Genomic DNA, 11,474 nt, shown 5'->3' on the forward strand with positions numbered 1-11,474 from the left:
TGCTCATTCTTATTATCCACATAAATTTTATTCTATAAACATAAAATATGCATATATATATATATATATATATATATATATATATAAAAAGATATAATTATTCTAAACATCTATGTATTTTAACAGATCTCACTACAAATTGCAAATTGATTTTTTAGAGATTTTCAATGTTGTAGTTTTTTAATAGTTTATCTTTTAATAAAGATTGTATATATCTATATACAATGAATAAAATATAAATTAAAAAATAAGGGAAAGTACAAATATCAATCTTTGAATATATTGACAAAATATTTCTAGGAGTAAAGAGATAGGAAACAATAAACTAAGTTTTTTTTTTTATAGATGATAAAACATTATTGTCATCTATAATCATTTTTCACGTTTATCTATAATCATTTCACAGAGTATCATAGAGTATACGACACATATTATGTGTATCTATACATGAACTATATATCTTATAAACAAAGAACAACGATTTAAAATAGATCAAGTGGTGGAGTTTCCGCCCATAGCTTTTCTCTCTCACCATTCTTATATTGCCGATATCGCTCTTTCTGCATGACTTCAATGCGCCGTAATCTTTTTATTTTCATCACACATTCATACATATCGTCCAATATCAGTCTGCATTGTTTCTTGCCTTTATGATAACCATATGCTTCCATACAATCCATATATTGTAGTTCGTATTGCGCACACTCTTTGAGACATTGAAAATTACGTATATTACCTAAGAAATCTGTGATGGGCCCCTTAAATAAAGGAGCACCCCATCTAAATCCAGCAATATTCTCGTGATCTATCATAATGTACCTGAAAAGAGCAGAGTTAAGAAATATGCATTGCATAAAAATCATTTGACATATAGCCTGGATATAATTTTTATTATGAACAAATATTCTCTCGAATCAAGAAGTTTAATAAATTTCCAAGAGATACAGAGCTTCGACTTTAACAGTACTTCTTTGTCGAACAGCAATACATAATTGCAATATTTATATAGTAATAATTTAATGAAGAATATTAGAAGAAAAACATAAACTATATATCTATTTATTATGAAATATATATATGTATATATACATATTTCATAATTTACAGAATGTTACATGAGTAATCACTGATTTCATAAAAACGAGTACAGTATTACTTACTAGTAACATATAAAACTTTTCAATCTTTCAATTATTTATGTTTTCAATCATTGAAATCACTTGGGTTATATAATTGTGTCACCATAGATGTTATTATACATAGATATTGCTAGCATCCATAGAGATATTAGATATAGAACACGCGAGTGCTATGCTAGTCCGTAAGTAGATGCGATAAGAATTAGAAAGAGAACGCTGCATATAGGCCCTTTGCGTCCTTGTCTAATCGCGCATGCGCAAGCTGACTAGCTAGCACAAGTTTCCCTTTGCTACAAAGGGAGATGAGTATCGATCGGACAATGCTTATTGGCCAGATGAAAATGAGATCCTTTGATTGGTCAACTGTGCTGGTTACCCTAGGCATCGGTCAATTTGTGTGACGTGTCCGATCGAACATGTGCGCAATCGGGAGATATAATTTGTCCGTATCTTTGTCTAATATTCAGTGAATAACAAGGATATGCTGACAGTACTGGCAGTGAATTTTGGAACATTGTCTAATGGAGAAATCACACGGTAGGAGAATCAACGTGCGGGACAGAGGATGCGTGATTCGAACAGCCAATCAGCGCGGATAAAAAATGTGGAAGAGCGCTGATTGGCTGTTCGAATCACGCATTCTCTTTCCCGCATGCTGATTCCCGTACCGTATGATTTTACCATAAGTCACGCATGCGTAGAACGGCCAAATTGTTTGCTATACATGTCTCTTTTCGACATGTTTTTTGTCTGTTTCCTCTTATTGGGTTAGCAATACCGAGTATTACATATATATATATTGAACAACTACTGATTGGCTGACTGCCATTCATGCTCATGTCCGATTTAAGTGTCGATTATGCCGGTTTTTCCTCCTTGTGTTATGCTAGTAGTGCGGATTGACCTGCACAGATTTTGTATACCATTGTATGCTACAGAAAGTGATGCGAGTTGAAATCGCGTCAATTCAGATCGAGAGTAATTTACAGGAATAATTGTGAGACTCGTCTTTCTCAAACGATTTGCACACGGTTTCCTTGGTTTCGCTGCATCCGAGAATATGCAGAAAGTAGGCAAATTGAACTCTTCGATCGATATTATTCCATTACAAGGATCGAGTGGTGATTACAGATCAAGACACTTGGACAATAAGTACATAAGAATGGATCAGAGATATTTCCGGGATCAAACTTTGATCGCACGCGTACAAACGGTAACATCAAACGAAATTTTGATCGTTTCTTTGATGTAGTCGACAAAATTACAATATATATCATATGAACAGAATCATGAATTACTCCGATAGTTTTATGTTCTTCGAATATACAAACGCGACGTTTTAAAATCTAATTAAAAAATCCAATTTCTACATCACTATAACTGTATTTAATTTTATGTGTTTTGCAGTATATGCATGAAAATGAAAATAAGGTGTACATTGACGTCAATGAGATGGCAGATGCATTGCAGAGGCGATACAGAGACTATCGTAATAAAAAGCGTGCTGCATTTCGTGGGATGGTACGTAAGGCTTACGATGAGCTTACAGAGATATTTGCAAAGAAACCGCAAGTACGTGAATCTCCTGCATATGACGATGATGATTTTGAGGATGTTGATGTTGAGGTATTTAAATATATTGCTTAAATATTACATTTGCATAAGTGTGATGATATTTTTAACAAAACTGTTCAATTTTAGTCAGAGATGCAACACACTTCATTAGGTGAAATGTTAATACATATGTATAAGAAACAGAATGGAAACTCGAGTGACAAAGAATTGATAGACATCAGTAGCGATGATGATGTATCTAAAAATGAATCTAAGACCGGTAAAGAAAAAAAGGCAGATGTATGTAATGTTACTGATGAATCTGCGCACACACCTTTAATGACTATTTCAAAGTCAGAAACAGCTGTTCAGAAGCTGGAAATGCCTACCTCAAAACCTGAACCATCTGTGTCAAAGCCAGAAACAGATGTCTCAAAACCAGAGACACTTGTTTTAAAATCAGAAATACCTGTGAAATCAAAAGCGGTATGTGTTTTTGTACATGATTCATGATTAAGATTGTGCTAAATTATCAAGGAATAATAACTGTTGCTATCACATTTCAGCTTGTGAATGAGGTCACAAAACAGCCACTAGTAGAATCTATAAGAAAACGACAAAGGGACAAGGAAAATGATAGTGGGCAGTTTTCAGTAAAAAAGGCAAGAACTACTCCTGTTACAGAACCAAAAGTTACATTTTCTGATGTAGGAGGTAATGACAAAATTTTGAAAACTGTTTGCAAATTACTGGTCCATATGAAACATCCCGAAATCTTCAAACAGCTTGGTATATCTCCACCAAGGGGATTTTTACTTCATGGACCACCTGGATGTGGAAAAACATTATTGGCATATGCAATCGCAGGAGTAAGACTATTTAATTCTAGAAAAAATCTAACATATGTTACAAATAGAGTTATCTGTTTAGGTTATTATAATGAATAAAACAGTTGATACATTTATAGTATTAATTATTACTATAGATTATAATAGTTGTATAGAAATTATATTTTTGTTATTTTCTCTCTTTCTCTTTCATATGTAGAAAACTAGTTCTTTCTCATGATAATATTTTGTATCCTTTATATTAGGAATTAAATATACCTCTACTAAAAGTAGCAGGACCAGAGCTTGTAGCTGGAGTATCTGGTGAGAGTGAAGGTCGTATTAGAGACTTATTTGAGCAAGCTTTGGCTCTTGCACCATGCATCATTTTCTTGGATGAAATAGATGCTGTTGCACCACATAGAGCTACAGCTCAAAGGGAAATGGAAAGGAGAATTGTTGCACAATTATTGTCAAGCTTAGATGGTAAAATACTATTAATTGATGTTGTCATATGTTTTGTATTATCTATGTTGATCTTTATAAAATACAACGTTTTTCTTTTTTCTATTAGAATTGAATCTAAAGGAAAATGGAGATAGAGTATTGGTGATTGGAGCGACAAATCGACCTGATTCATTAGATCCTGCTTTAAGAAGAGCAGGACGTTTTGATCGTGAAGTGTGCCTTGGAATACCAGACAGAGAGGCAAGAGCTAAGATTCTAGCAGTACATACTGAAAACGTTGTACTGGCTCCTAATATTAGCTTGTCAACAATAGCTTCTCTTACTCCAGGTTTTGTAGGTGCAGATTTGGTTGCCTTAATTAGAGAAGCTGCTATGGTTGCTGTAGATAGGTAAATCTTTCAAATTAAATTTAATCATATGTATATACACATATGTGTGTACATATATAATATAAATAATAAAACTTTTATAGAGTATTCGTCGAGGATCTAAACAGATCAAAACAGGCAGAAAAATTGCCAGAAATAACCGAAACTGATAAGCAATTTGATAAGGAAGCAGAGACATTTGAAAACTTGAAAAATTTAGTTGATACTAATGTTACAACAGAAACATCTACTGCAATAGAAAATACAATAGAAGCTTCTACTGCAACAGAAAACACTTCAACATACCTGAGAGACTCGCCTAAAAATCCAAGCCCGGAAACTACTGAAATGGATGTAATACAAGAACATTCGCCGGATTTTTCAAGCTTACTGACTTGGTTGCATAACGAACTTCCACTTTCCTCAGAGCGTTTGTCAACCTTGTGTATTAAGCATAGTGATTTTGAAACTGCTTTACGCGTTGTTCAACCTTCAGCAAAAAGGGAAGGATTTGCAACAGTTCCTGATGTAACATGGGATGATGTTGGCTCATTGCAAGATATTCGACAGGAATTGCAAATGGCGATTCTCGTAAATATCAAGATAAAATTTTATACTTGTTATATTTTGTATCTTTTAAAGTTCTTGTAAATATTTGTACTATTTATTTTAATAACGAATTTTTTCGGCACATACATTTAAATATAATTATTTATTGCAGGCTCCTGTTAAGCATACTGAACACTTTAATGCATTAGGTTTATCTGCTGCTAGTGGAGTATTATTATGTGGTCCACCTGGTTGTGGAAAAACATTGCTAGCTAAAGCCATTGCTAATGAGGCTGGAATTAATTTTATTTCTGTTAAAGGACCTGAACTTTTGAATATGGTAAGTTTATTATAATAAGAAGAATGTAAGGGATTTAATGATAATTTGTTTTATATTTTTAGTACGTTGGCGAAAGTGAAAAAGCAGTTCGTCAATGTTTCTTAAGAGCGAGAAATTCGATGCCGTGTGTCATATTTTTCGATGAAATAGATGCGTTATGTCCTAAGAGAACAGAAGGCGATAATTCTGCAACATCACGTGTTGTGAATCAAATGCTTACAGAAATGGACGGTGTAGAGAGTCGACAGGGAGTATTTCTTATGGCTGCTAGTAATCGTCCTGATATCATAGATTCAGCTGTTTTACGACCAGGAAGACTGGACAAAATTTTGTACGTTGGTTTTCCGACAGCGTCGGATCGAGTTGATATTTTACGTGCAATAACGAAGGTATTTACATTTTTATTCTGTATATGTATGTACAAAACAAAGAAATATTTTTCTTGTATTAATAAATAAATTATATAATTTTCTCTCTTAATACAAACGAACATACTGTCATAATTTGTAGAATGCAACAAGACCAAAACTAGCTGCTGATGTTGATTTAAATCAAGTGGGATATAACGATAAATGTGAAGGTTATACTGGTGCAGATTTGGCAGCTTTAATAAAAGAAGCTGGCATGGAAGCATTGAAGGAAATAATTGCTGGTTATGGACAACCAGAAATTTCTATGCAACACATCTATCGAGCATTTGAAAAAGTGAAACCATCTGTTCGCGAGAAGGCAAGTATATAAGTATTTACTTGATTTATGTTTCAATGTATTTTAGATAATAACACAAATAACAGATAATATATATTGTACAGGACATAAAATATTATGAAAAATTTAGTAAGCTATATTCAATTAAAAAGAAATCTGAAGTTATGCCAATGGAAACACCAATGGAAACGCCACTAGATGCTCTAATTGTTGATGTAGTTATGGAACCAATGGAAACATGAAGTACAATTATTAAAAATTTAGACATTTGCTAAAGAATTCTTCCACTATCAAACACTTTACATAAACTTTTACACAAAAGAGACAAAAGGTATTTCCTTTAATGATATAGTTTAGTTTCTACATGTTGATAATTCGTAAATGGACGTAGCTTTAAATTTACTGAAGTAACGATAATCAACAATATCTGTTTAAAACGCACAATTGCGACAGAGTTTCATTATATTTCATTCTATATCATTATTTTTTAGATATGTAAGTATAACATACATAACTTGTAAAGTTGTAAAACTTCAATGTAACAAGGATCCTTGATAAAATTTTCATTAATAAAAGTTTATGTTCAATAACATTCATTTTATTATATGTGTAAATTAAATCGCACACATGTACACAAAAGCAAATATATTTTAAGTAGCATCAATCTCATGTTATCCCTCTTTAGTTTATTTGTATTCTGTATTAAATATTCTTAATAATAATAATACAAACTATATATTCATATATTCTTCATTTATTCAGTCATATTTTATTCATAGCAATTTAGTCTATTTCACTAGAAAACAGGTGCCGAAAAATTATAAAAAATGTCAATGCTATTGATATACTTTGTTGCATAAATAAATCACTTTTAATAAAATTATAAACTAAAATTCACTAAACATCCCAAAACCATGTATATGAAAGATATTTTTAAATGTCTAAACAATATGAATGAATCTATGTACAAATTATGTTTTTTTTTTATGATAATTATTGTGTTCAGAATTGTAACATTTATATGTGGTTTATACAATTATATTTTGTATTATATAATTATATTTTATTCATGCTTTTTTCTCTTCGCGATTTTTTACAATCCAAGGATGCTTAAGAACTCCGTCCATATCCAATCTTTTTTCAGGGTTAATAATTATTAACTGGAATATAATTTGTTAAAAATTAAGTTTTTTTAAAATAATATATGTACTATTAATATTTAAATTTTATTTATTAAACTAACCTTTGAAATTAAATCTCTTGCATCTTCACTGACAAAGCTTGGAAATGTGTATTGCAATTTTTTTATGTTCATATAAGTTTCGTCATTAGTTGTTGCATAAAAAGGAGGTTTACCAACCAAAAATTCATAACATAATACTCCAAGACTCCAATTATCAACTGTATGATTATGTGTTTTGCCAGATACCATTTCAGGTGGTAAGTAATCTAAAGTGCCACATAAAGTGTCTCGTCGAGAGGAAGGAGCATGCACAGACCATCCAAAGTCGGCAACTTTTATTTCGCCATTTAATCCAAGGAGTAAATTTTCGGGTTTAATATCACGATGGATAACGCTTTTACTATGACAATATTTTAAAGCGTCTGCTAATTGAGCTATAAAAGTTGCTGTTCTAAAAGTATATAAATGATTAATTTTTACTTATATAAAATGATTAATTTTTACAGCTTATATAAAATAATTTTTCAATAAATACCTACCTTACTTCATCAAATCGCTTGTTAGGTTGGTTATTTAATTCTTTATAAAGCTCTCCTCCTGGAGCATATTCTAATATTAAATAAATTCTCTTATCATCATAGAAATATCCATACATCCTTAAAATATTTGGATGCCTATGAAAATAAAGTTTATGTCGAATATTACTTTTATTTTATGTAAGTCTTATTAAACATACATGTATACATATATATATAGTCTTTAAAATAATAGATAATTGATAAAAGTAATACCTTAAATGGGTTTGAATTTCTATCTCTCTTATTACTTGATGCGTAATGTTTGCATCTGATATTTGCGATTTAAATAATACCTTCATGGCTATTATAAATTTCGTCCTTTTTTCTCTGGCTAAATACACATGACCAAATTTTCCTTTGCCTAAAGGTCGACCAATATCAAAATCTGTCAATACCCATCTCTTCTCTGTTTGATTCTCCTTTTGATTTGTATTAGCTGTATCTGAATTAGAGACTTTCTGAATATCACTACTTTTCTTATCCCTTATTTCTTTGCTATTTTCATTATTAGATTTTTGTTGATCTTGGACAACTAATTTAGGTGTTAATTTAGGCGGTGGCATTAATTCTACAGATGTTTTTGCGCTATTATTTTTTTCTAGGTCTGTAGTTTTTGTTGAACTAGTTTCACAGATCTTTTTCTTGTAGTCACTTGTATTATTTATACTTTTTAAAAAGTTACATGTTGGAGTTGTTGTGGAAATATGCAAATTCTTGAAACTACTGCCTTGTAATACTTGTTGTGTAGTTAATTGCTGTGTCTTATTTTCTTTGTCCATTCTAAGTTATGTCAATTTTTCACAGTCAATATTTTTTATCTCAAAACTTATCTATAATAAAAACAAGATAAAGAACAATACTTCTGTAGTAATTTATATATACTTCAGAAGAAAATTATATTATAATTCGTAAAGTATATATCGCTGTATCATTAATTTTTGTCATGTATTTTAGTTTTACGAATGTCAATTTGATATCACATGCACCCATAAAACTTATATCTGTTTTTAATAGTAGAATATTATATTTTTCATATAAATAATTATCTAAAAGATCGATTTAAATAATTATATAAGAATAAAAATATACAATCTCTGAAAAGTTCTTACTTTTAACGAAATGATAGCTTCAAGTGTCAATGTTGGATTAGAAACCTCTGAACCTTTCTTCAAACGGTTTATCGAAATTTAAATGAACCAAATGCTTCTCGCTGATTGGCCAATATGTCATATAACAACGAAACTATAGATGGGAAACTCGAATAATTGTGTCTCGACGGATATAAAATGGGAATTGTCCCGATTGCACACATGTTCGATCGGACACACCACACAAATCGACCAATGGTAACCAGAACAGTTGACCAATCAAAGAATCTCATTTTCATCTGACCAATAAGCATTGTGTCCGATCGAAACTCACTCTATAAAATGTTATTCGCTGAGATAGATGCAGTATGCTTTATTTGATGTAGTAACAACATGGCACAGCCAATTAGATTTGTGACGTTTTCTGCTACAAACTTTTTTTTTTTGTTTAAAAATCATACAAGATCAGTTATATATCTTCAATAAATGTTTACTGCTTGTATTTTTATTAACACAATGTTTTGGATCATACATATAATAAAAAATTATCTATTTTACTTAATGTTTTAATATTTATTCAATAAAATATAATCCATTATTCTGATTGTGGGAAGAACTATCATATAATAGTTTTTAATTATTGTATTTTATATAACATACTTGTATATAATACATATAATTTTTTAATGAAAAGAAGAGAATTCACTGCCATAGTAAGCTGAAAAAAACAAAGTGTTAGAAAATATATTGTTCTTAAAAGAATAATTTTTTGAAAAGAATAAACAGTTCTGTAAAAAAATCGTGTTGCACAGTTACTTACTTCATAAGAGTTAATTCGGGCATGCCTGGGTCTGCACCTTTTTTGAATCCTAAAAATTAATTTTTTTTAACTTTCAATATTTTGCTACATATATTTGAGATATGTATGATGTAATATAAAATTAATTTATAAATTAACCTAAGAACAGGACGGCAGGAATAAAGCCCCATTGAAACACAAATTTGCTCACATCCAAAACAATGGCTATTCTCTGTTTTGTGGTCGGATTTAAACTCATTTTGACACTTTATTGTCTCTTTAGTATTGCAATGAGTATGTCGTGTATTCGCACTAAGTAATGCTCGTGAAATAATTATCTTGCAACAACGTGCGACATGCGACTGATCAACGAGGTTATAAACAGCGATTAAAGAAACTACGAGGACCTCTGACGTGGAATCGTGAACTATATAGATCTGCATTTTTCATTCAAAAAATATAGAAAGAGAATTTTATCACGTTTTATACTTGTGATTAGTATTTTATATTTAGTTCAAGGAAATAGAACAAATTTCTTAGAAAAATTAAAATAAAAATTTTATTATATTTATATAAAATACGAGATAATAAAATAAATTATTGTATTGATAATTAGGATTAATATATAATTAGCATATGGTATACACATAATTTTATACTACTTTACTAACATTAATGATCTATTATAATAAGTTCGTCAATGCCCCAATCCTCATAACTGTTATCAGGCAGATAGCGACGTATGATTATGGGAATTTTTCGCTGCTTTAATTCCTTCATTGCAATTTGCAATGGATCAGTTTCGCCTTCTAATTCTACCATTACAGGCGCACACATTGCTATTTGTAGTGCTCTTGTGCCTAAAACCCTTGCCCTTTCATATCTGTAAATTAAATTTAATATATCATTAAAGTAATTTATATTTTCACTATGTGAAAATAGTATATTATAAATAGTATACACACTTTGTCATATATCTTGTTGTTATTCTTTTTGACTTTTGAACACCAGCAGTAGCTTCGTTAGCATTTAACAATTCAATATTTTCACCATCATCTTCCTGTGGCTCTAATTCAATGTTGTCCTCGTCGTCTACATCATCAAAATCATCTGCGACCCTACAAATAATAACATTAATTACATGTAAACTTACGAAAAAATTCATAAATTTTTACCCATTTGCTTTTCTCTATTGTTTTTAGTTTACAAAAAATAGGATATAAGTTCAAAAAATTTGATTGCTTAATTAGTGATAGTAATAAAATGCGAAATAACCTATAAAATATACATTTCTATATATGCTGATATGCATATGCCTAACTACATACTTTTGTCCGAATATATGTTAGAGAAATTGCATTATACTTACTCGTCTCCATCAAAATCATCAGCCATTATTTATTTATACAAATATATATTGTATTGTTATAAATTGTTATTTTTAAACGTATATTGAAACTCCAACAGAGAGAAGTCTGAGAGACTGAGAGACGCCACGGCCCGGTTTTACGTGATCCCTTCTCGAAAGTGATACGTCCTCTGTGGACATAAAAACGTGGACATTGAACTACATAGCCAATGTCCATGAATGTTCTCAATGGATAACGCATAATGTGCACAGTTTTGGTTGCGATCCGTGCTATGTCCAATATGAATTTTAATTTCAGTGAATTAATTTATAAAAAAAATTTTAATAATAATAGCTAATGATACATAATAGAACTAACAATATAATTTAACAAATAATTTACAGAACATACGATTTATTATCATTTTATGCGACAATAAAAATATTTCGACATTCGAAGCACATTTCTGTAATTATAATATTCGTGAGAAATCGAACGCGAATATAAAATCTAATGCTCAATTT

General features: G+C 30.5%; 5 protein-coding genes across 5 annotated transcripts; 1 reads left to right on the plus strand and 4 right to left on the minus strand.

Moving 5' to 3' along the window:
• Positions 1-350: 350 nt before the first annotated feature.
• On the minus strand, positions 351-1,310 carry Nd-15 (NADH dehydrogenase (ubiquinone) 15 kDa subunit). Its single transcript, XM_072899308.1, has 2 exons — positions 1,161-1,310; positions 351-819 (listed from the first exon to the last, which is right to left on the minus strand). The coding sequence occupies exon 2, from the start codon at positions 810-812 to the stop codon at positions 483-485; it is 330 nt and encodes a 109-aa protein (XP_072755409.1). The 5' UTR covers positions 813-819; positions 1,161-1,310; the 3' UTR covers positions 351-482.
• A 633-nt stretch (positions 1,311-1,943) lies between these two features.
• Smid (nuclear valosin-containing protein-like smid) lies at positions 1,944-6,545 on the plus strand. The gene is made up of 11 exons (XM_072899175.1): positions 1,944-2,352; positions 2,547-2,765; positions 2,841-3,179; positions 3,260-3,562; positions 3,787-4,006; positions 4,095-4,377; positions 4,461-4,947; positions 5,078-5,245; positions 5,308-5,634; positions 5,756-5,974; positions 6,058-6,545. Exons 1-11 carry the CDS (start codon positions 2,200-2,202, stop codon positions 6,193-6,195), a joined length of 2,856 nt encoding a protein of 951 aa, XP_072755276.1. The 5' UTR covers positions 1,944-2,199; the 3' UTR covers positions 6,196-6,545.
• A 173-nt stretch (positions 6,546-6,718) lies between these two features.
• On the minus strand, positions 6,719-8,938 carry LOC140669388 (aurora kinase C). Its single transcript, XM_072899176.1, has 5 exons — positions 8,824-8,938; positions 7,928-8,544; positions 7,676-7,810; positions 7,197-7,587; positions 6,719-7,113 (listed from the first exon to the last, which is right to left on the minus strand). The coding sequence occupies exons 2-5, from the start codon at positions 8,491-8,493 to the stop codon at positions 7,021-7,023; spliced, it is 1,185 nt and encodes a 394-aa protein (XP_072755277.1). The 5' UTR covers positions 8,494-8,544; positions 8,824-8,938; the 3' UTR covers positions 6,719-7,020.
• Positions 8,939-9,354: 416 nt separating this feature from the next.
• LOC140669378 (translocase of outer membrane 7) lies at positions 9,355-9,997 on the minus strand. Its single transcript, XM_072899164.1, has 3 exons — positions 9,761-9,997; positions 9,623-9,671; positions 9,355-9,520 (listed from the first exon to the last, which is right to left on the minus strand). Exons 1-3 carry the CDS (start codon positions 9,858-9,860, stop codon positions 9,505-9,507), a joined length of 165 nt encoding a protein of 54 aa, XP_072755265.1. The 5' UTR covers positions 9,861-9,997; the 3' UTR covers positions 9,355-9,504.
• A 209-nt stretch (positions 9,998-10,206) lies between these two features.
• On the minus strand, positions 10,207-11,118 carry Rpii18 (RNA polymerase II subunit RpII18). The gene is made up of 3 exons (XM_072899163.1): positions 10,971-11,118; positions 10,567-10,719; positions 10,207-10,484 (listed from the first exon to the last, which is right to left on the minus strand). The coding sequence occupies exons 1-3, from the start codon at positions 10,994-10,996 to the stop codon at positions 10,274-10,276; spliced, it is 390 nt and encodes a 129-aa protein (XP_072755264.1). The 5' UTR covers positions 10,997-11,118; the 3' UTR covers positions 10,207-10,273.
• Positions 11,119-11,474: the final 356 nt, after the last annotated feature.

The sequence above is a fragment of the Anoplolepis gracilipes genome, chromosome 9, assembly GCF_047496725.1.
Source record: "Anoplolepis gracilipes chromosome 9, ASM4749672v1, whole genome shotgun sequence".
In the NCBI taxonomy this organism is placed as follows: Eukaryota; Metazoa; Arthropoda; class Insecta; order Hymenoptera; family Formicidae; genus Anoplolepis; species Anoplolepis gracilipes.